Below are 25,473 nucleotides of genomic sequence, written 5' to 3'. Positions count from 1 at the left end.
TTCTTGACTGTGAAAAAAATTCATATCATCATTTTAGCCAGTCAACTCTACTTGAAGACCCTTAAGACACTAAAATCAAACTTTGAAACAAATTAAAATCTCAAATTTTAAATCATGAGACCAAAGTTTATCATTCTTATAAGGTTAAAAATCAAATAGAAATCGATTTCAAATTTAAAGAGCCAACGTATTAGCTTAACTTCAAAACTAAAAAACAAATAAGAACTCGATCAAGAGTAAAATAAAAGAGAAACTCCGAAATAAATATAATTCAACTGACATTAAAATTATACTATCCACGACGGGAGGCATGTGTTTTTTTTTAAAAAAAAACTTAGAAACCACCAAAACGTTGACTAATGAAATGCCACGTGGACATAAATCACCAGTTGAAAGGAGGCGGCCTCCAAAATCGTAAATCATAAAAAGAAAAAAGAAAATATATATAGAAAACCAATCTGGAACGAGAAATCTTTTTTTTTTCTTCCCCTTTCTCTCTCTCTGCCGATAAACTGTGTATTCCCAACTCATCGTCTTCCTCAAATTCCCTTCTCCGAAACCCTAGCTTCCCATGATTTTCACATTATAGATCTCCCACTTCCTCCTTGGGTCACATAATTGCCCTAATCATGGCGGCCGAGCTAGGCCAACAAACGGTCGAGTTCTCTGCCCTGGTTTCCCGTGCTGCTGAGGACTCTTTCCTCTCCCTCAAAGAACTTGTTGACAAGTCCAAATCCTCCGACCAATCCGATTCCGATAAGAAGGTTAATATCCTCAAGTATGTCTTCAAGACCCAGCAGAGGATACTCCGCCTTTATGCCCTTGCCAAGTGGTGTCAACAGGTTGGTTGCTTGCTTTCCCTCTGTCTTCTTTTACTTCGAATTTTTAAATTATTGTCTTCCCAATTCTCTATGCTCGCGACTTACTTCGAAATTGAGTATACTGTGATTTTTTCTTCGCCATGAATATGGAAGACTGGGTACTTCTTTAGCTGTTTGTGTCTCATGGAGGTAGTAATGCTAGGTGAGGTCGTTGGGAATTAGACTTACCACATTCAGGAGGTTATTCTTCTTAAAATTGACTTTGAAATGCTCATGATCATGTTGATTAAGCTTTGGGGAATGAAGACAGGGTTAGGTATAACTGTATGAGTGGAAGGTATGTGTTGAACTTTTCCAAGATTCACAATCTTCTCTATCTTTTTTTTGGTTCGAGCCAAGGAGGAGGCTTTTCTCTGTGCCGTCTAGGAAAGGAACCACGTTTCTCTGTTATGGTTTATCTTCGTTGCCCAAGCAGAATGATCGATAGAGGGGTGGAAAAAGGGTATTTTGAAGGTTGTTAGTAGGGAGGGTGTTCACTTCATATAACTACCGTCTGCGGGCGACATCATGGTTAACGAGGAGTCTTTTTATAATCCTCAGAAGGCTTTCGATGCCCTTGAGGAATTATCTTGTTGGGGTAGCCTGTGGCGATCAAACCAACAATATCAAGATTCGAGATGAGTGGGCTTTGGCTAGTTTGTTTACATTGGTTTATTTAAGTTGATAAGAAACCATTCCATTCACCTAGGATCATGGAGAAAGAGGAAGATTGGCTTTCTCTAATTAGCTAAAGAGTTTACAAGAAAGCCCCAGTTGACAGACAACAAAAGGATTATAATTACCACCTTTAAAAAATGCCTACGGGAAAGTTGAATCATTTGCATTGTGCTTACAATCTATACGAAAATACCAATCAACCCAAGGGCATCCACAGCTAGTACTTAACGAGTAGAATGAGATCACACTGCTTGAACCTCTAGACAAATTTTCTACCCCCCCAAAAAAAAAAAAAAAAAAAAGAAAAAAAGAAAAAAAAAGAAAAAGAAAAAGAAAAATCCTCTAGACTCCCTTGAGCCAACTTCCAAATAATGCAATGTGAACGTTGAGATGCCTCATATTGGAAATCAAACTGGAAAGATTGCCCATTCTTGAATTTCATTTTCCATGATATTTCTTCTGAAGTTTATCCTCCATTTCCACCAACCATCCGTTTTTTGGAAAAAAATGAGGAATGTTGAATCCAAAAATGATCAAACCTAAGTTGGATGCCTCTTCGAACTTCTCATTTCTGGAAAAATCTGGAAGTGTTCTGGAGTATCTCTACACCCTTTAGAAACCATATAATTCTAAAGTTCACATGCCAGGAAAAAACAACTGTCCAGACGAGAGTAGATGTTGACTATTGACTTCCTATGTTCAATGCTGATTTTTCTAAAATAAGAACTGATGCCTATAAGTTGTGGACTTTGATTGTTTTTGTTTTGCTTTGTTTTTTGTTTTTGGTAAGAAACTGAGCTTTTATTGGGGAAAAAATGAAAGAATATACAAGGGCATTAAAAAAAGTCCAATAGATGGGAGTCCTGGAACTAACAACAAAAGAACTATAATTCAACAACGTCAAACCGAGATCATTTTTTAGAAAAAGAAACATTTCATTGATTGATGAAATAAGGGAAAACCCCAACACCTAGAGGTGATTAGAAGAAAGCTCTCCAATTGGAAATTAAATAAGACACGCTATAATGAGTAAAAGGATACTTGGATTTGCACCCAATTAATGCTGAAGATAGAACGAAATCCATAAAACAATCAAAAGAATATTTGAAATGACGTACATTGTACTCACCCCAAAGCAGCCAAAAGAAAGCTCGCAAAACAGTGAACCAAATTGTCCTTTTAGTATAACCAAAAGGATGACTCACTAAAAAGGAAGCAAGATCATAAATGAAATTAGGACACGACATGTACCGACCAAAAGCCTCCAAAATAATACGCTAGAAGCGAGTTGCAAAAGAACAATAAAAAAATAGGTGAGCTAGAGGTTCAACATGTTATCGACACATGGGGCACCAAGAAGGGGAAAGATGCATATTAGAGATGTCCAATTTCCCCACGGGGACGGGGATTCCCCCATTAGGCGGGAATGGGGGAGGTAGTGGGGAAAAAAAATTCCCCGCGAGCTAAACGGGGACGGGGAACGCATTCCCCGTCCCTACCCCCGCCCCCGCCTCTGCCCTGTTACCTGTCCCTGCCCCTTAGCTTCTACATATTTATTTAGTATAATTATCTAATGTTATACTATTATTATTATTATATAAATATTACATTTAAATTTCAAATTTGATTATTTATTGAGAAAGATAATGAATATGTTTAAATTGAATATTTAAATTTAGATTGTATATGTGAATAATTTGATTTATATTTATTTCTTTCTACTAAAAAAATTAATTAGTTTTTTTAGGCCAAAATTTTAGTAATTTATCTTTAAATTCAAATTGTCATGTAAAACTAACCATAATAAACAATTTAGTGATAAAGTTAATTATTTAATTAAAATTTGTTCACATTAGTGATTTAAATTAATTGGTTTTTTACAAAAAAAAAGGTAACGGGGGAAAATTCCCCGCGGGGAACCTGATCCCAGCCAATTTCCCACGAGGAATCCCCGCCTCGATCCCCGTGGGGAATTTCACGGGGATGGGGAATGAAATGGGGAGCGGGGACGGGGATGGGGAATGGCATCCCCGGCCTCGTCCCGCCTCGTGGACATCTCTAATGCATATAATGCATTCGTCGTTGTAACCTATCAACCATATTAATAGCTTCAAGTCTCAGCTCTCAAAGGAAAATTTTAATTTTCTTTGGATAATGATCTTTTGGAATAACAAAATAAAAATCCTTCAAAAGAGGATCGACCATACCCACTGAATCCGTTATGAGAGATTTAGCAATGAAAATCGAAGAGCAATCAAGAGGCCAGGACCAAGTATTAGGAGAAAGATGAATTCTGATTGATGACAAAAGATGAGATATCCTTGTTGGTTGGGATAAAATTCTCTCTCCTCTCAGTCACGGCGGTTTGGGGATTACTAATCTTAAGCAGAGGAATGAAGCTCTCCTTGCCAAAGGGATTTGAAGATATAGGGTGGAAAAACGTGCTCTGTGGAGAAGGGTCATCACATCCAAATTTGGCTCTACTAAATGTGATAACAAAGCTGGTTCCCATTTGTTGTCCACTGCCAAAGGTCCACATGTTGCAGTGGACATTAGGCAATGGGTGTTTTGTTTCTTTTTGGTACGATTCTTGGGTGAGCCCCATCCCCTTGCACACGACCTTTGCCAACTTATTTGCTCTCGCCCTTGCTAAGGAGACTTTGGTATTCGATTCATGGAAAGAGGTTGAGGGGTGTTGGGACCTCAACCTCCGTAGGAACCTCAACGAGCTGGAAATATGTGAATGGGCTGATTTATTGCGTGTTAACCAATATCCAACCTCAACAAATGACAAATGTTTAGGGAAGCATGAATCATCTAGGATCTTCTCCACCAAATCCTTGATTGCTCTCGAGCACAAGATCAATACTAATGTTTTTGCTTGCCTTTCCAAATCTATATGGTCTGACCTTTACCCTAAAAAGATTAAATTCTTTTGTGTGAGCTTTCCATAAGGCTGTTCATACTTATGACAAGCTTCAACGCTGATTGTCCTTTTTGGTGGTTTCCTCCGGTTGGTGCACACTTTGCAAGAACGACAATGAGACTCAAAGCCACCTTTGCATTTTCTGCCCTTTTCTAAACAGATTTTGGAACCACTTTCTCTATGCTTTTAATTGGAATGTGGTCTTTCCATCAGATGTCACCAATTTTCTATCTCTATTACTTGAGGGACATCCTTTTAAAGGGAGAAAGAGCCTCCTTTGGATGCAACTCATAAGAGTCTTCTTGTGGTCGGTGTGGATTGAACGAAATAGCCGTCTTTTCAACGACAAAGCTCAACAATTCAAATTTTTTTAGAGCATGTTATTTTCATCGCTCTTGGTGTAAATTGTCGAAGCTATTCCATTCATATAGTTTTGATTCTCTTTTGACCAATTGGAAATGTCTTTTGTAACTCCTTTGGCTCGGGGCTTCTTTCCCCTTCCCTTTTGTAATTTCACACATCAATGAAATTGTTTCTTATTAAAAAAAAAAAACACAAAAGATGAGATAAAGTAGCCCATTCAGAAATCTCCAAATCATTAAGATGACGACGAAGACGCAAATCCCAAGCATTCGAATCAGCAATCCACACATCTGACACACTATCATTAGGATTGAGAGCAAGATGGTAAAGACGAGGGAAAATAGAAAAATTGACCACTATACCGAGATTATAATCACAAAAAAACCTAGTGACGGGCGCCCGCAAGGAACCTTAAACATCACCACCTTTCGAACCTCGTTACACCACCTCTTTACCCTCTTTAAAAATTCGATTATTTCTTTTGAGCCAAATTATGCATATAATGTTAGAGAAACTAGCATGCACAAAACTTGGCCCTTCTCTAGAAAAGGCGAACATAGAAGCACCTCCTCCATCATACCATGACTTTTCTAATCTAAACATAAGCCAAATGAACTCATCCTTTGATTCCAAAGTGAACGAGCAAATTGAGAACCCCATAACAAGTGATGGAGGTCACTTTCCTAACGCCTACAAAGAATGCAACATTTTAGGTATTACACAAAGGAAGTGTGTCGGTAAACACAATCCATAATGTTGACTATCCCATATAAAATTTGTCACACAAATTCTTTTAGCTTTCTAGGGATGCTAACCTTCCAAAGAGGAGAAAGCCAAGGTGGCTTGGGGTAGGGAAAGGATAAAAGTAATAATAAAAATAAAAAGATATAAAATAATAAATGATGACTATTATTTTAATCTTCGTTGTAATTGTTGTGTTGCATCAACGGGATATCTTTGGTGCAAATGACATGAAGATTGATCTTATTTATTTATCTTGTGTTATCTCTCTTTTTTTTTTTTTTTTTTTTTTGAAACGAAAACGTAACTTTTCATTAATATAATGAAGGAGGCTAATGCTCAAAATACAATGCGACATAATGATCATAGAGGACATACTAAAAGTAGGGTCAGTGGGTGCACCTGGCCATCTCAACGGTTGACACAACCTTAGCACTCATCATTTCGAATGCAAAATATATCCAGAGAACAAAAGGTAATACATCATAGAGTTCTATGGCAATACATTAGTAAAATGTGAATGTAAATTAAGTTGGAGAAATGAAAACATTCCAATTGAGACATATGTCTTGGATTGAATAATGAGCAAAAAGTTTGGATTGTGAACCCCAAGAAGAAGCAAGGAGTCGAGTAGAACCAAAGCGATCCGACCACTCAATCGACTTGTCGTGAGAGACCCGGGGGTAGTGTTTTCAAAGCGCAAGGCGCACCTTAAGGCGACAAGTCTCCCAATTGCCTCAAGGCGAGAGGCGATAAAAGGGCGTAGCCCGAGTTAAGCAAGGTGCATCTTAATAAAATAATAAATAAATATTATCTAAAACTATAATAGGTAAAATATAAGAGTATTTAATTTTCAAAATACAAAAAATATCAATCAAGCTATTTTATATTTAAATAAAAATTAATTTTTGTGATAATTACAAAAAAAAGCATATGTAATTTAGAAAACAAATAGTTCTATGAGAGTGAGTTTATGCAATTAAATTGAATATGTTTATAATGTTATTTGTTTAGTAGTTGGCTTTTCTTCTTAAATGGAAAATGATACTAGCAAGATACTGATTAGAAAAGAGAACTAAACGCCATCTGGCAGTCATGGAAAGTGGACGAGAGAAATAGATGGCCATCTGGCATTCATGGAGGAGATATACTACATGCAACATGCAACCAACTCTCTTTATTGAAAAATGAAGGCGTGCATTTTCATAACTAGACTTTTCTTCTTCTTTTTCTTCTTTTATCTTCCTTGACACATCCTATTTTTCTTCTTGTATGGTAATTTTTCACTTTTCTACCTTTTCTTCCACTTTTACTTCTTCTCCTCTTCTGTATCTTCTTTCTTGTTCTTCTTCTTCATTTTTTTATCTTTCTAATCATCTAACTCTTCTAGTCTTTATATAATTGTTGAAAAAAGAGGAAGAAAAGAACCCAAGATTTACGTGGAAAATCCTAGATCAGGGAGAAAAAACCACGATAGAGACTGATTTTTATTATTAATTCTGATACACAATAATACAAGAGAATAGGCCAAATAAATAGACTAGGAGAAGCCTTAGGGTACAAATAATTACTAAACTACCCCTAAGGTAACAAGCTGATTTTCGACACTCCCCCTCAAGTTGGGGCGTAAATATCATTAAGGCCCAACTTGCTGACACATTAGTCAAAATTTTATCTCAGTAACCCCTTTTGTGAGCACATCTGCAATTTGCTGATTTGAGGGAACATAAGGGATGCGTATACTTTCGTTGTCAAGTCTTTCCTTGATGAAGTGCCGGTCGATCTCAACGTGTTTTGTTTTGTCATGCTGAACAGGATTATTTGCAATACTTATTGTTGCCTTGTTGTCACAAAACAGTTTCATTGGGAGCTCATTGTCTTGATGAAGATCTGACAACACTTTCATCAACCAGATTTCTTCACATATCCCTAAACTCATGGCCCGATACTCAGCTTCCGCACTATTTCTGGCCACAACTCCCTGTTTCTTGCTCCTCCAGGTCACTAGATTACCCCAAACAAATGTGCAATACCCAGATGTTGATTTTCTATCAACAATAGACCCTGCCCAACCAGAATCAGTGTAGGCTTCCATGCAGCGTTTATCAGACTTCTTGAACATTAACCCCTTACCTGGTGTACCTTTCAAATATCATAGGATGCGTTCAACGGCTGTCATGTGTTCCTCATAAGGAGCCTGCATAAATTAACTGACAACACTCACTGCATAGGAAATATCAGGTCTCGTATGAGATAAGTATATCAATTTCCCAACTAACCGCTGATACCTTTCTTTATTGATCGGGACACTGTTACTGGTATTGCTGAGCTTTGAATTATATTCAACTGGGGTGTCAGCAGGTTTGCACCCAGTCATTCCTGTTTCCGTTAGAAGATCAATCGTGTATTTCCGTTGGGACACTGAGATCCCGTCCCTTGACCGGGCTACTTCCATTCCGAGAAAGTATCTTAACTTCCCAAGGTCTTTAATTTCAAACTCTTTGGCCATCTTTGCTTTGAGTTTCACAATTTCATCATTATCATCACCGGAGAGCACAATATCGTCAACATACACAATGAGAATGGAAACCTTCCCTGAAGTTGACCTTTTTGTAAATAGTGTGTGGTCTGACTGCCCTTGGTTATACCCTTGTCTTTTGACAAAGGTGGCAAATCTGTCAAACCAGGCTCTCGGAGATTGTTTCAACCCATATCGCGACTTTCTCAGTCTGCAGACTCGCTGTTTGAACTGATCTCCAAATCCGGGGGAGGATTCATGTAGACTTCCTCCTCAAGTTCTCCATTGAGAAAGGCATTCTTTACATCCAGTTGATGCAAAGGCCAATCTCTGTTAGCTGCAACTGATAGCAAAACTCGAATAGTATTAAGTTTAGCTACGGGAGAGAATGTCTCGGAGTAATCTACCCCAAAGGTTTGGGTAAACCCTTTGGCAACTAGCCTGGCCTTGTACTGATCAACAGTCCTGTCTGACTTGTACTTTATAGTGAAAACCCATTTGCATCCAACTGTTTTGTGCCCTTTGGGTAGGATCACCTGGTCCCATGTTCCATTTTTCTCAAGAACCCTCATCTCCTCCATAACAACAGCCTTCCAAATTTCAGTTTTCATTGCTTCCTGTATGTTACTCGGTATCACCCCTGTATCTAAACTGGTGGTAAACGCCCTAAATTCAGGTGACAAGTTACTGTAGGTCATGTAACTATGCATAGGGTACTTTGTACATGACCAAATACCTTTCCTCAGGGCTATTGGAAGATCAAGAGAAGCATCATGCTCCTTCAGTATGTCAGAATTTCAACTGTGATCACTCATCTCCTCTGCTCGGGTTTCATCTTCAGACATCACCTTTTCACCATTATCTCTAGTATCACTCACATTTTCTAGAGCTGTGTCCGAATCATTATTTTCGTAGTCTTCCCATCCGCTATAGTGATGCTTTCAGCACCCTTTTCTCCTTTTTCCTCTCTACATTCGTTAGTCTAAGCACAAGTATCAATCTCATTAGTTTCAGGAATACACGTACCTGATGTCGGGTTTGACTCATGGACCGGAGTCGAAGGTGCAACAGGTGACGTTACTTCCTTCCTGAGATTCTTCCTATAGTATGTTATCCATGGGACTTGATTGGTAGGGAAGATAGGACCGACATGTTCGGGAATGGGAGATGACTCCAAGGGAACTGTATAAGTGGACCAATTAGGCTCTTCACTAGATATCTCCCCCTGAAGATGGCTAACAGGGAAGAAAGGTTGATCCTCAAGGAAGGTGATATCCATGGAAACAAAATATTTGCGAGAGGATGGGTGGTAACATTTATACCCACGTTGATGAAGTGGATACCCAACAAACACGCATTTTTGAGCACGGGGGTAAATTTCGTGCGGTTTGGACCATGGGAGTGAACAAAAGCAACACAGCCAAAGACTCGAAGTGGTACATCGGAGATTAAACGAGTAGTGGGGTAGGACTCTTTCAAACAGTCTAATGGATTTTGAAAGTTGAGGACTCGGGAAGACATTCGGTTGATTAAGTGAGCATCATTAAGGATGACATCACCCCATAGGTAAGACGGGAGTGATGTGGATAGCATTAAGGACCTGGCAATTTCCACCAAATGACGATTTTTTCTTTCGGCTACCCCGTTTTGCTGGGGAGTGTAGGCACACGAACTTTGGTGGACAATCCCTTTGGATGCAAGGAATTCCTGGAAGGAAGTGTTAAAGAATTCCCGCCCATTGTCACTTCTCAAAATACCAATCCTGGCACTAAACTGGGTTTCCACAGTAGCATAGAATTGCTGGAATACAGATAACACTTCGGATTTATCAGTGAGAAGAAATACCCAAGTAAGCCGAGTGTGGTCATCTATAAAGGTGACAAACTAGCGTTTCCCTGTGGAGGTAGTGGTTGGTGAGGGATCCCAAACATCACTGTGGACTAAGGTGAAGGATTTGGATGGTTTATAGGGTTGGGAATGGAAGGAGACACGACTCTGTTTGGCACGAATACACACGTCACAATTTAAAGAAAACATATTAACATTGCGAAATAAATGCGGAAATAAGAATTTCATGTATTGAAAATTTGGATGTCCTAAGCGGTAATGCCATAACAGAAAATCATTCTCAGAATTAGAAAAATTTTAAAGAGACAAGGCTAGTCCTATAATCATTCCTAGAGGAAGCATCATCAGTCAGGAAGTAGAGTCCCCTATCGTGCCGGACAGTGCCAATCATCGTCCCCGAGCTCAGATCCTAAAATAGAACAGAGTCGGGTGAAAAAACTGCCTGATAATTTAGATCTTTTGTAATCTTACTGATGGATAACAAATTATATGAAATTTTAGGAACATGCAAAACATCTCGCAAAACCAAACCCTTAAATGGAGATAAATGTCCTTTTCCTGCAACAGATGCGAACGACCCATCTACAATCCTAATTTGTTCATTACTGGCACTTAGACAATATGAGAGGAACTGATCAAAGGTACCAGTAAGATGATCTGTCGCCCCTGAGTCAACAATCCAAGGTTTTTTCCCATTAATACTAATAAGACCAACAGACTGTATATTACCTGACTGGGCGATGGCACTGACTCCAATTGTACTTAGGCTGGTCATACTATCTGTTGAGGATTACTGAGGATTCTCATTTACCGAGTCACTCACAAGGGCACGTCCAGATGTTGATTTGTCATGTGACTGACGACGTTTACAGTTTGGGGGTCGTCCGTGCAGCTTCCAACACTGGTCCTTTGCATGCCACGACTTTTTACAATGCTCACAGACAGGAGTAGGTCTTTTATCGCCGTTAGTATTGGAGGTCTTAGTAGCAAAAGCTGCAGCATCAGTAGAGGTAATGATAGGGTTATTCATTGCAGTTGATCTATCTTCCTCCAGACGTATTTCTGAGCATACTTCTATGAGAGAGGGAGTAGGGCGTTGCTCCAGAATCCGACTCCGAACGGCATCAAACTTCGAATTTAGACCGGCCAGGAAGTCATAGACACGATCTGCTTCTTCAATTTTTGTGTACTGTGCTCCGTCATGAGCACATTTCCAGATTGTCTCCCTACAAAGATCCATCTCCTGCCACAAAAGAGTCATTTTATTAAAATAGGACGTTACGTCCATAGTGCCTTGCTTACATACATGTGCCTGTTTTCGTAACGTATAGAGCCGGGATGCATTCTGCCTTTGTGAATAAAGATGTTGAACAACATCCCAAATATCCTTGGCAGTTGCAGCATAGAGTAACGGTCTGCCAATCTGGGGTTCCATACTATTAATCAAAACGGATCTCAACAACGAGTCTTCTCCTTTCCAGATCTGCTCCTGAGGGTCTCCTTGAACGGGCTTAGGTATCTCTCCAGTCAAGTATCCAAACTTATGACGTCCTTCCAAGGCCATTCTGATGGATTGAGACTAGGAAAAGTAGTTTTGGGCATTCAATTTCTCTCCAGTAATAAACCCTGCAGTATTTCCCATAGATCAAGACAAGATATTTGTAGTGGGTAAAATAGGGAAAGAATTTATCGGGTTTTTAGGGTAAACTGGTATGTTGGCCGAAAAATCAGGTTGAGAGTTTGTCCCAAGAACCGTCCCGAAATCTGCAATCTGCTGTTGTAGATGGGCAAAACGCCGTTGGAGATCACTTGTAGACCCCCGGCAAGGCTAATCTGCAAATCCGACCGCTGGTGCCATCGACCCTCTTGGGCAGAAGACCGACGCATAAGGACTTACTGGCTTCTCCTGGAATGGTTGGACCACAATTGCTGTCCGGAAACACGTCGAATCTGACCGCTGATAAGAAGTTGCGATCGGCAAGATCTGCTCCGGCTGGCTCGTCGCACCGGCAGGGTCGACCGATGAAGAGGTGCGGCTGGGGTTGAGGTGAGGCTGGAAGCACTGCGATCTGGTCGGTGGGGGACCGAGCGGCTGAGGAAGGACCACTTCGAGCGGCTGCGATCTGTTGAACGGCTCGAGTGGTTGCGATCTGTCGAACGGCTAGAGAACACCGGGATCGAGTGGCTGGAATGGATCGAGCGACTGGGCTGTCTGCTGTTCGGCTGGGGAAGAACGGCTGGAACTTGGCCGATTAGGGTTTGGGTCTGAAACAAATTTAATTATTTTGGGCAGTGCGGCTTGGAGGTATTGTTCCACGGCTTCCCGAACGGCTTTGGTGATATCGGCTTCCCGACTAGTTCCAATGAAGGTTGCTGATGGAGAATTTGGTCTATTTTCATCCATGATGGCTAGGGTTTCGTCGCCATGCTCTGATACCATGTTGAAAAAAGAGGAAGAAAAGAATCCAAGATTTACGTGGAAAACCCTAGATCAGGGAGAAAAAACCACGATAGAGACTGATTTTTATTATTAATTCTGATACACAAAAATACAAGAGAATAGGCCAAATAAATAGACTAGGGGAAGCCCTAGGGTACAAACAATTACTAAACTACCCCTAGGGTTACAAGCTGATTTTCGACAATAATCAATCTTCTTCTCGTGATTTTTCATTTCTCACTTGTTACAAAAAATTTGAATGAAAAAATGAAGAGAAAGGAAGACAGGCGCTCACCTTCATGTATGATGAAGGCGCAACAAGGCGACAAAAGGCAACCAGGCGAGCGCATGGTTGAAGGTGCTCGCCCTATTTCTCTTCAAGGTGCAATGGCTCAAGGTCGCCTCACCTCTCGCCTTAGGCGCGGGTCGCCTCGAAAACACTGCCCGTGGGTCGCGTTCAAACTAAATTTTTGACAATAAGGCCTTGATTGCGACCATAATATTTGAGCTTTAGGTGATAGTGAAGGACCTCTCAACACTAGGAAACATTATCTCGGAATGAAGGCCCAAAAACCTAAAGTGCATTAAAGTATGCGAAGAGCAACTTCCACCAACATTTACTAGAGAAGGGGCATTCAAAAAACAGATGGTGCAAGTCTTCACCATTGGCTAAGCAAAAAGAACAAATAGATGGAGATCAATAATGAGCTTGAAACTTGTGTTGCATTGTGGATGAACAGTTGAGGGAGCCGAACATCATAATCCAAATAAGAATGTTAATTCTTTTTGGACTCTTGGATTTCCACGGGGCTTGGAAGATTTCTTTATCAAGTGGAGATGATGCATTCAAATATCTTGATAAAGACTTAACTGTGAACTTACTAGAGGATTCCAAGGACCAACGCCTTAAATTGGGGGATAAAGAGTCATTGGCCTTCTAAATTCCATAGCAGCTACTGGCATTCTGATATTTCCTCATCTTTTAGTTGTCTTCTATGCAATAAGTTCCATGAAGTCGTCACCGAATCCCAATGGTCATTGATGCTGCCATTTGGTGCAGAAGCAATTCGGAAAAGATGAGAGAAGGTCAGCTTAAAAGGCTGGTCTGAGCACCATGGGTCAAGCCAAAAGTAGATGTTTTTTCCGGTCCCTATCTTGAAGACTGCAAGAGATTCAAAACGACTCCAAATCTTGAAATATTAATCCATGGGCTGCGTAAACTCATATCAAGCTTCCTAGAAGTGTGCCACTGATGTGGATCAACTCCATGTATGCTCTTCACAATTTTACACCAAAATGCATAGGTTCTTTCAAAAACCTCCAGCTACATTTGAATAACAAGGCTAAGTTTCTATTTTTCAGACTGCGATTCCTATCCCTCCTTGCAGAGCTTTTGCGGCTACCTCCCATCTCACAAGGTGGTTCATCTTAGAACCTTTCTGTCTTTCCCAGAAGAAATTACTCATTATCCTTTCTAATTTTGCTGCTGCTGTATTTGGCATTTGAAAAATGGACATGTAGTGTGTGGGAAGATTTGCCAAAACTGCATTGCAAAGGGTTAACTGGCCTCCTCTGGACAGATTGTATCTCTTCCATCTGTCAAGTTTCAGGTGCACCTTGTCTAGTATTGGTTGCCAAAAAGAGTGTTTTTTTGGGTAACCACCTAGTGGCAGCCCCAAGTATGCGAAAGGCAAAGTTCCAGCCTTGCAATTAATTCGAGAAGCTGTTGATGGCAGAGTGTTTTCATCAATGTTTACCCCATACAATGCCCACTTCTCCCAGTTCACTTTCTGCCCGAACACCATTAAAAAAAGCTGATTGTTTTTGTAAGATTATCCAACATAGATTGGTCATGCTTGCAAAATAAGAGTGTACCATCCGCTAATTGTAATATCGAAAGATGATCCTTTTCTTTTCCTATCAAGAATCCTTCAAACAATCCATTCTCATGAATTTGTGAAATAAGGGTACTTAAGACTTTACTAATTATGAGAAATTAGAAGGTTGATAAAGGATCACCTTGGTGGGTTCCTCTCTACATGGTCAAAGGCCTTTTCCATGTCTAGTTTCAGAATCCAACCCTTCTGTTTCTCTGCATGATAATCCCCGACTGCTTCTTCGGCAATTAGCATTGGGTCTAAGGTCTTCCTCCTATACAGGCACTTTGGGTATCTGCAATTAAGGATGGCATGACTCTTTCTAATCTTTCAGCAAGTATTTTAGTGATTGTTTTGTAAGAAGATGCAGTGAGACTTATTGGTCTAAAGTCTTTGACCGACAAAGACTCCTCTTTCTTAGGAACGAGGCAAATGAAATTCTCATTGATACAAGCATTCAGCTTCCCAGTTAAATGGAATTCATTGAACATTTTCTGGAAAATGTTGTGTTATTTCACATAACCTTTCCTCTCACTTTATACACACGTGTGCACGTGCACACGCACACATGTAGTAGTATTTGTATTTGACTTGACTTGGGAGAAACAAGAGGATCCTGGATAGTGGTAGTATTTTTTTCTGTTCAACTGAGCCCCTTCCCAAGGGCTACTGTGTCCAGTTTTTAAGGGTTTCCTCGTTTTTATTTTTATTGATATTGCATATTAGGGGTGTTTACTTGGGATTAGCTCCAGATATTTGGCCCTTACGTTTTGTATGGTCATGCTTTTATTTCTTCCTTCTTCTTAATAAGGTGGTTCTTACAAAAAGATAAAGAAAAGATCAATTTACACCGTTGTGAGGTGGAGCAGTTATGTTCCCTAAAGAATTGTATGTATAACGTCGACATGGGTTGATCCTCTTGGCCTTTTACATTTTGATATTTCCCTTTTTCACCTTGATCAATTGTATGTTAAATTTCAATGTTGATAATATGGATAATGGATGCATTTCTCGTCATTCTTAAATCATATTTTCTCTTGTTTTACTCTCTACCTCCTGGCTTGCAGGTTCCTTTGATTCAATACTGTCAACAACTTGCATCGACTTTGTCGAGTCATGATTCTTGTTTTACACAAGCTGCAGATTCTTTATTCTTCATGCATGAGGGGCTACAGCAAGCTCGTGCACCTATTTATGATGTTCCATCTGCTACTGAAATTCTTCTTACGGGAACCTATGAGCGTCTGCCTAAATGTGTAGAAGATATCAGTATTCAGGGAACACTGACCGAAGACCAACAAAAGAATGCATTAAAAAAGTTGGAGATATTAGTACGGTCTAAGTTACTGGAAGTTTCGCTTCCGAAAGAAATTTCCGAAGTAAAGGTCACTGATGGTACAGCACTGCTTCGTGTAGATGGGGAATTTAAGGTTTTAGTTACTCTTGGCTACAGAGGACACTTATCCTTGTGGAGAATACTGCATTTGGAGCTGCTAGTTGGAGAGAGAAGGGGACCTGTGAAACTGGAAGAAGTGCACCGTCATGCTCTTGGAGATGATTTGGAACGCAGAATGGCTGCAGCTGAACATCCATTCACTACATTATATTCAATTTTGCATGAACTTTGCATCTCGCTTGTTATGGACACTGTCTTAAAGCAAGTACATTCTCTTAGACAAGGAAGATGGAGAGATGCTATTCGGTTTGATGTCATATCTGATGGTATTACTGGTGGTTCCACACAATTGAACCATGATGGAGAATCGGACTTATCTGGTCTTCGAACCCCAGGGTTGAAAATCATGTATTGGTTGGATTTTGATAAAAACACTGGCAGTTCTGATCCAGGATCATGTCCTTTCATAAAAATTGAACCTGGACCAGATATGCAGATAAAGTGTATCCACAGTACATTCGTCATAGATCCGTTAACCAACAAGGAAGCAGAATTTTCTCTTGATCAAAGTTGCATTGATGTTGAAAAGTTGCTGTTGAGAGCTATATGTTGTAACAAATATACGCGGCTTCTTGAAATTCAAAAAGAATTGAAGAAAAATATTCAAATTTGTCGAACGGCAGATGATGTTGTTCTTCAGCACCAAGTTGACGAGCCTGATGTTGACCATAAAAAGGTTGTGTGTTTATGATGATTCATTTTCTTCATACTCCCATAAAATTTACTGTGGCTAGGGCAGGAAATATTGAAAAATAAAGTTGATGATCTGTCTAGTCTAGTTACTACTCTCTTCCCCCACTGATTTATACATGAAGGGTCATTTGTTTTGAATACTACTCCCATCCCACATCCCAACCATCTGTATGGGATGGTATTTACTATTTTGTATCTTTGTGGCTTTTGGGCTCAGGACTAGTGATCATTCGATGAAAAATTTAATTTGTTAAAGTGAAAATTTACAGGTTTGAGGAAGAAATGGTGAAGGGTTTGCATTCGGTTGTGTATAGGAGTTTATGTTTCTGGTTCCCGTTTTTTTACCATTGTCAGAATTTTTGTATGGTTTTCTTTTTCCTTCCCATCTTTCATTGAAGCATAGTCTCCAGAGAAACATGATTTCTTGATTGTTGGCAAAATAAATTGCTTCATGAGACTTTCATTTTGTGGTATCATTTTGTCCCCTATAATTTCCGGATCCTTTATTTTATTCTGTTATTTTGCAAGTGAATGGTTTGGGTATCTGCAAATCATGGTTATTTGCAATTAGGGGAGTGGGTATGCTTTCCATTCTTTATTCTCTTTCCCGTCGAGGTAGGACGTTGTTATTCATTTATTTTTGCCACATTAGTAACATACAATGACACTAACTAGAGTTCCATTTTCTTTACTTTTGTTATAACGTCTACTATTCTTTGCAGAAGAATAAAGTTCATGACCCCACTGCATATGAGGGAGAAGAAATATTGCGGGTGCGTGCTTATGGCTCATCATTTTTCACCCTTGGAATAAATACAAGGTACCGTTCTTGAGATGATATTAGGAAAAAGAATAGTTACTACACTATTTGGAAAAAGAATGGTTACTACACTATATTTGCTGTCGGATGGGTTTTCAATTATTTATGACTAAAACTTCACGTCAAGCCAACTTCAAGTAAATTGAGTATGGTAAAGCAAACTTAACTAATGATCCATATGATCATTTGATAAATATTAACTGTGAAATTTAAAATTAAATCTATACAATTTATCCTTCTTTAAAATAAAAAACAAGAAGGTACAAAATGCTAGAATTTGAACTTTTCCATCAATTAGAGTTATTTCCCATGTATCCGTGCTTATATTTTTGACAAATTCTAAAAATTCTCTTTATAATTATTTTTATGAATTGCATTTCCTTAAATTTTATTGTTTGTTTTTAATGGAATTAATGCTACAGTGCTTTAAAAAAAAAAAAAAAAAAAAGAATTCATGCTACATTCAACATATCTCAGTGCTAAATAAAAGTTGCATGGATTGAGGATAGATGTAGATTTACAATGGAACGGGTAGAACTGATGGTAAATGGAAATTTGTTTGACAATTGGGGTTATTCAATGTGAAGATGTCAATTGTATTTTCATATCATTTTTAATCTATACAATTTAAGGATTATACAACTATGATTTCATATTTTATTTAACATTCTTTCTATGTTGATGGTTATGACAATCAATATAGTTAAAGTAGTGAAAGAGATTTTTTTTTTTTTTTTTTTTTTTTTGGTTTCTTTATAGAACTTCTTTTCTATGAATACGGTTATGATTTTATAAATTTGTTTCATTTTATTAATTGGTTGTTGACATTGTTTGAGAATTTGATTAACATTAAATGAATAGTACCATATTATTTATGGGAATGAAACCTAAGTTCGAGTGCTAACTAATTTTCGAGAGAAAAATTATAAATGTCAATTAAATGTTGCAAAGTGGGAAATGCAAGTGATCATCATAAAAACATAATAGTCCAAAAAATGTTTCAGTTGATTTATTTTATCATAGATATATTTGAGCTTCTTTGTCTCATACCTATGATTTTGTTTGTAGGAATGGTCGTTTTCTTCTCCAGTCTTCACACAATAAACTTGCAACCGCATCACTGACAGAGTATGAAGAAGCTTTAAATCAAGGAAGTATGAATGCAGCTGATGTTTTTATAAGATTGAGAAGCCGAAGTATTCTGCATTTGTTTGCATCTATTAGTAGGTTTTTGGGCCTTGAGGTATGGTTGCGTATCTTATATTTTTGTAAAGAAGGAAATGACGTGATACATTGTGATTGCTATTCTTTGTTTATTCTAATTGTATATCAAACATGGGTTTTATATTAAATAAAAATCTAATACTAAATGTTTGCAGGTATATGAAAATGGGTTTTCTGCGGTTCGATTGCCAAAGAACATTTCAAATGGTTCAACCATGTTGCTGATGGGATTTCCAGATTGTGGGAATTCATACTTCTTGTTAATGCAGCTTGACAAGGATTTCAAACCCCAGTTTAAATTGCTGGAGACAAAACCAGATTCTTCTGGTAAAGCCCATCGTCTCAGTGATCTAAACAATGTGATACGCATGAAGAAAATTGACATTGATCAGGCTCAGATACTTGAAGATGAGCTGAACTTAAGTCTGCTTGACTGGGAAAGGCTATTTCCCTCTCTGCCAAGTTCTGTCAGTAATCAAACTTCCGAAAATGGTCTTCTTCCTGATGTTAGCATTGATGGTGCTCTGCAGATTGCTGGATATATTCCGTCCAGTTTCTCATCTGTTGTTGATGAAGTGTTTGAGTTGGAGAAGGGGCCTCCCCCTGTACCTGCTTTTTCTGTTTCAAATCTGTCTCAATCTTTCAATTCATCTGCACCTCATTATAGTTCTCTCTCTAATATTCATAATGTGAAGGGAGTTCCTTCTCCCAAGTGGGAAGTGAGTATGCAGCCATCCCAGGGTAATAATGTTGCAAAACTTTCAAATATCCCTTCCCACAGCAATGGTTCCTTGTATTCAACTAGCAATTCAAAGGGTCCAGTGCATTCCACATCCCTGGGTTCTATTTCTTCTGGTCCTGTTAGGGGTGCTACTACAAGACGACTTTCAAATTCAAAATCTGAACAGGATTTAACTTCCCTTAGATACCCAAATCCTGCTGAGGTTGGTTCTTATACTGCATTGGATGATGATCATATAAGTATGCCGAATGATACGTCAAAGGATGGGGTGTATGCAAATAGGTCTTCCCGGCTATTGTCTCCATCTCAACATGGTGGCTCTCGAATTTCTGCAAGTATAAAACCTAATGGATCCAGAAGTTCACCAACTGCAGCTCCAACAGGGTCTTTAAGGCCTTCTGGATCTTGCTCGTCTGTTTCAACTCCCGTATGTAAGATACTTACTCTAAGTTTCTATGTTATTGGTTGACTGCGTGTAATTTAACAATTGAAGCACTGAACTTATAAAAAAAAGGGATAGATGTTTTACTTTCACTAACTTGAGAGATGTAATTTTTCAGCCCAGAATCAAGATTCTTGCTCTAGTCCCTTCTATGAAAGTGGTTTAAAAAATGATAGTTCTCGGAAGCGTACTGCTTCAGATATGCTGAACTTAATTCCTTCACTTAAAGGTATTGATGCATATAATGGAGTTTCTAAGAGAAGGAAGGTTTCAGAATCACCTAGATTTAGCAAACACTCATCACAGTTGCTTATTTCAAAAGAAATGGTTTCCAAAACTGAATACAGTTATGGTAACCTTATTGCTGAAGCTAACAAAGGCAGTGCACCTTCGAGTACATATGTCTCTGCTCTGCTTCATGTAATCAGGCACTGTTCACTATGTATCAAACATGCCAGGCTTACTAGCCAGATGGATGCACTGGATATTCCATATGTTGAAGAAGTTGGTTTAAGAAATGCATCAACAAATATATGGTTTCGACTTCCATTTGCCAGAGATGATTCATGGCAACACATATGCTTGAGACTTGGAAGGCCTGGAACCATGTGTTGGGATGTCAAGATACATGATCAGCACTTCAGAGATTTGTGGGAGCTTCAGAAGAAAAGCTGTACGGCTCCATGGGGTCCTGATGTTCGAATAGCAAATACATCCGACAAAGACTCTCACATTCGTTACGATCCCGAAGGTGTTGTTCTCAGTTATCAATCAGTAGAGGCAGATAGCATAGACAAGCTAGTGGCAGATATACGAAGGCTTTCCAATGCAAGAATGTTTGCCATTGGGATGCGTAAACTGCTTGGGGTTGGAACAGATGAGAGGCTAGAAGAAAGTAGTATGACCTCAGATGTAAAGACACTAGTTATGAAAGGTGCACCCGACACTGTGGATAAGTTATCTGAACAGATGAGGAGGGCATTTAGAATTGAGGCAGTTGGGTTGATGAGCTTGTGGTTTAGTTTTGGTTCTGGCGTGCTGGCACGATTTGTCGTAGAGTGGGAATCAGGTAAAGAGGGTTGCACTATGCACGTTTCACCTGATCAACTTTGGCCTCATACAAAGGTTTGTTTAATGCCCCTTATTGTTATTTATTTTATCATAGTGTAATTTTTTTTCATTCTCCGTTTAGGATGTCGTTCATTGTTTACAAAACAAATGAAAAGCATTCCTCAAACATTTGGCCATCTAAGAAGATATTAATAAAGTTTCCTACTAATCTAGTTTTAAATTTCCTTGATTGTTTCTGTTTTAATTAGTATTTTGTTTCTGGCTGTGGATAACGAGAGTATTATAATTTTTTTCCTTTTTATTTATTTTCTTCTTCTTCGTCTATTTATTTATTATTATTATTTTTGCCTAAAGATGGGAAACAATGTATTGCTTCCCAGGCAAAATAAAAAATCGAAAAATCAAAATTTAAAAAAAAAAAATCACAAAATTTAAAGAATTTTCATTTTCAAAATGCTCCAACAGATTTAAATCCATCATGAATTTGAATACTGATGATATGTGCCTTGGCCATGTTTTCTCAAATCACTAGGACATGAGTTCAAAGTTTAGGCGAAGGACTTGCGGGTAATGAATGGGAAGATCGAAAAGTTGGAAGAAGAAAAGATTTTTTGGTTAGACGTATGGAATTAGCTAAGCATTTTATTCGAATAAATATAGAACCCGAATGGATGGTTTTATGTCTATTACCTGTTCTTCCTCCCTAGCTGAGACCGATCATTCAAATAGATGGAGTTTACTTCCCATCTTTAGGCAAAATAAAAAGTCAAAAAATCAAAAATTAAAAAATAATAAAATCACAAATTAATTTTCATTTTCATAATGCTCCAAAAGATTTAAATCCATCATACATTCGAATACTGATGATATGTGCCGTGGCCATGTTTTCTCAAGTCATTAGGACATGATTTCAAAGTTTTGCTTAGATATATTCTGTTTTCATAAATATGTTTATGTGCTTATATTTTCTGCTGTGTACAGTTTTTAGAAGATTTTATAAATGGAGCTGAAGTTGCATCACTTTTGGATTGCATTCGTCTCACTGCTGGACCACTACATGCTCTTGCAGCAGCAACCCGACCTGCTCGAGCTGGTCCTGTTTCGACACTTCCTGGCATAGCTGCAGCTCTTTCTTCCCTTCCAAAACATGGAGGATACACACCTACCCAGGGTGTTTTACCTAGCAGTTCAGCCACGAACACTGGCCAAATTACCAATGGCCCAGTTGGTAACGCTGTTTCTGCAAATGTTTCTGGCCCTCTTGCAAATCATAGCCTTCATGGGGCTGCAATGTTAGCTGCTGCTGCTGGCCGTGGTGGGCCTGGCATTGCTCCTAGTTCCTTGTTGCCAATAGATGTTTCTGTTGTGTTGCGTGGTCCGTATTGGATAAGAATAATATATCGAAAACAATTTGCAGTTGATATGCGCTGCTTTGCAGGAGATCAGGTATGGTTGCAACCAGCAACGCCTGCCAAGGTCAACCCTTCAGTTGGAGGGTCATTACCATGCCCACAGTTCCGGCCATTTATTATGGAGCATGTTGCCCAAGAATTAAATGGTGTAGAGCCAAACTTCCCAGGTGTTCAACAAACTGTTGGATTGTCAGCTCCAAACAATCAGAATCCAAATTCAAGTTCACAGATGACTGCTGCAAATGGAAATAGACTTAGTCTTCCTGGTTCTCCTGCATTGACTAGGGCAGGAAATCAGGTGGCTAATATAAATCGTGTGGGAAGTGCTCTGTCTGGATCTTCAAATTTGGCTTCTGTGGGCTCAGGATTGCCATTACGGAGATCACCAGGAACAGGTGTCCCTGCACACGTGAGAGGTGAACTGAATACAGCTATTATTGGACTTGGGGATGATGGGGGGTATGGAGGAGGTTGGGTTCCTCTTCTTGCTCTTAAGAAAGTTTTGAGAGGTATTCTCAAATACCTTGGAGTTCTTTGGCTGTTTGCTCAGCTTCCAGATCTTCTGAAAGAGATCCTAGGTTCAATTTTGAGGGACAACGAAGGTGCATTGCTGAATTTGGATCCTGAGCAGCCTGCCTTACGTTTCTTTGTGGGGTAAGTGTGTTACAGTTTTTAATCTTATTTGTTTGGTTTTGCTATTGTTGTGAGGAAAGTTACCAATCTTATTCACTTGCATCATCTGTTTATATTTCTTATTTGACTTCATTATTAGTGGTATATATTTGAAACAAGCTGTGAATTATGACATGGAAATCTCATTTTCCCCCTTTTTGCCATTGACATCACAAAACTAGATGTTGTGTTGTGTGTGTGTTTTTTTTTTTTTTGGTACATGTGATTTTCTACGTGTTGGATTTAGCCATCCACAACAAAACGTGTAGGGGAAAATTCCTTTTGGGACACAGAGTCTTTTGTTGAAACCCACACTTGTGGGTGCCAACTTGATGATGGAAAGGAGACGATGGAAGTTGGCTTTTATTAGAGAAATTCGACCCTCCACTCTTCAAATCTGTCCATGTGGAAGGTCTCTTGTAATTCAGTTTTCCCCCACTTTTGTAAATTTCATATATCAATGAAATCGTTTTTCTATTAATACAAAAACAACCACCAAAAAAAAAAAAAAAAACAAAAAAACAAAACAAACAAACAAACAAAATCCTTCCATGTAGAAGAAGCAAGATTTCATTGTCAACAACTATTTTCTCCCACCAATCATTTTTCACATTTTCTTCTATATTTCTTCAAAGGTTTTTTAAACATAATTTCTTTTCAAACAAATTCCCCCAAAACGGTGGCCTTAATCTTATTTATCCATAGCAATTTTGCTTTTCTTTTGAACTGTCCTCCAAAAAGCTGATTCGATTCTTCTTTACTTTTGCACAAAAACCCGAGAAATTCTGAATTTCTCCCAGACTTTCTGCTAAAGATGCAATGATGAAGACATGTTCATTACTTTCAACATGTGTTGTGCCACAGAACTTTGTTTTTATGCCACTTTCTGAAGGAATTTGCAACTTGTGTTGTATGTTACAACGTGAATACGAGGGAGTTGAACCATTGAACATTGGGGCATGACTTAATTTTGAATTTCCAATAATTTCAAAGCCGGTCTGTTTAGTCTACATTTTGAGTCATTCATTTCATCCCATTACATATTTTATGTAGGGGATATGTATTTGCTGTAAGCGTTCATAGAGTCCAACTGCTTCTCCAAGTGCTTAGTGTGAAGCGTTTCCATCATCAACAGCAACAACAGCAGCAGCAAAACTCCACTACAGCACAAGAGGAATTGACACAGTCAGAAATTGGTGAAATATGTGATTATTTTAGCCGTCGTGTTGCATCAGAGCCGTATGATGCTTCTCGTGTTGCATCCTTCATTACTCTCCTCACCTTGCCAATATCAGTTTTAAGGGAATTTTTGAAATTGATAGCATGGAAAAAGGGAGTGGCTCAGGCTCAGGGTGGAGATATTGCTCCGGCCCAAAAACCCCGCATTGAATTGTGTCTTGAGAATCATTCTGGGTTGAGTATAGATGAAAACTCTGAAAGATCCACATCCAAAAGCAATATCCATTATGATAGGCAACACAACTCTGTTGATTTCGCCCTGACAGTTGTACTCGATCCTGCTCATATACCTCACATGAATGCAGCAGGTGGCGCTGCCTGGTTGCCCTATTGTGTCTCAGTTAAGTTGAGATATTCCTTTGGTGAAAGCCCTGTTGTCTCTTTTCTTGGTATGGAAGGAAGCCATGGGGGCCGAGCATGCTGGTTACGCATTGATGACTGGGAAAAATGTAAACAGAGGGTGGCTCGAACTGTTGAGGTGAGTGGAAGTTCAACCGGAGATGTTAGCCAAGGAAGGTTGAGAATTGTAGCAGATAGTGTCCAGAGGACATTACATATGTGCCTTCAAGGATTGAGAGAGGGCAGTGAAATAACTGCAATTACCGGTTCAACGTCGTGATGAGGATTGTACACGGCTCTCATTTGTAACTTTGTTCAATATCGATGAATTGGTACGCACAATTTTGCACATTGCCTGTGCCTTCTCCATTTATGAGTCCTGATATCTTCAATTGGAGAATCGTGCAAGGACGGAGAAAAGAAGTTTATGGCAGGTTTGATGATTAAATTGTGGGATAAAAGTTGGAGGGTCTTGTAACATTAGACTTCACTGGAGTTCTGGCAACATATCTGGGGCAAGTTTTGGTCTAATTAGCTGATTTAGAATTTCAGATTGATAGGTGCTGCAAGTTTGAATTGGATCCAGATAATAGTCATGATATTAGGGTTTATAATATGCTTTAATCTCAGCCTATTGTAACATTGGGAAATCATTTTTTTGGCTCTGATTTTGTAAATATCACACTAATCAGGCAACTACTTTGTAAATTTATTCTGTTACACTTGTACACCTCCATAGCCACTTTGCCTCAGCGGTTTCAGTCCAACCTTAGAAGATAGGTTCATCCATGTTATAGAAAGTACTCAATTTTTTAATCTAATATCAAAGTTGTGCAAGATCCCATTACTTCCTCTATTCCTTTAACAATTCTTTCTTTTATTTTGTCTTTCAAATGGCAGTTGTAGGGAATGACATATTACCATGGACTTTATTTGTATATGGGATGTGATGTTTGGCTATATACTGAATGAAGTGCTTTATAACAATTAAAATGATAGTTGATAGCTACATGTTGGCATTAGAGTAAAAACAAATTTTTGTTACTTTTAGAGTACCTCTTCATAAATCTTTGCACACATTTCTTAAAGCAAGCTTATGTAATTCTCTGCTT

The 25,473-nt window shown here is 38.8% G+C and overlaps 1 protein-coding gene across 1 annotated transcript; it reads left to right on the top strand.

The window, feature by feature from the left end:
* Positions 1 to 450: 450 nt before the first annotated feature.
* SWP (RNA polymerase II transcription mediator) lies at positions 451 to 25,198 on the top strand. The gene is made up of 8 exons (XM_039034398.2): positions 451 to 842; positions 15,319 to 16,383; positions 17,123 to 17,220; positions 18,289 to 18,463; positions 18,600 to 19,617; positions 19,747 to 20,753; positions 21,681 to 22,765; positions 23,837 to 25,198. Exons 1-8 carry the CDS (start codon positions 630 to 632, stop codon positions 24,639 to 24,641), a joined length of 5,466 nt encoding a protein of 1,821 aa, XP_038890326.1. The 5' UTR covers positions 451 to 629; the 3' UTR covers positions 24,642 to 25,198.
* The last annotated feature ends 275 nt before the right edge of the window (positions 25,199 to 25,473 follow it).

The sequence above is a fragment of the Benincasa hispida genome, chromosome 6 (genome assembly GCF_027475165.1).
Source record: "Benincasa hispida cultivar pf3 chromosome 6, pf3_genome.v1.1, whole genome shotgun sequence".
NCBI classification, from domain to species: domain Eukaryota; kingdom Viridiplantae; phylum Streptophyta; class Magnoliopsida; order Cucurbitales; family Cucurbitaceae; genus Benincasa; species Benincasa hispida.
Note: the sequence above shows the minus strand (reverse complement) of the source record. Positions and strands in the feature narration are given on the sequence as shown.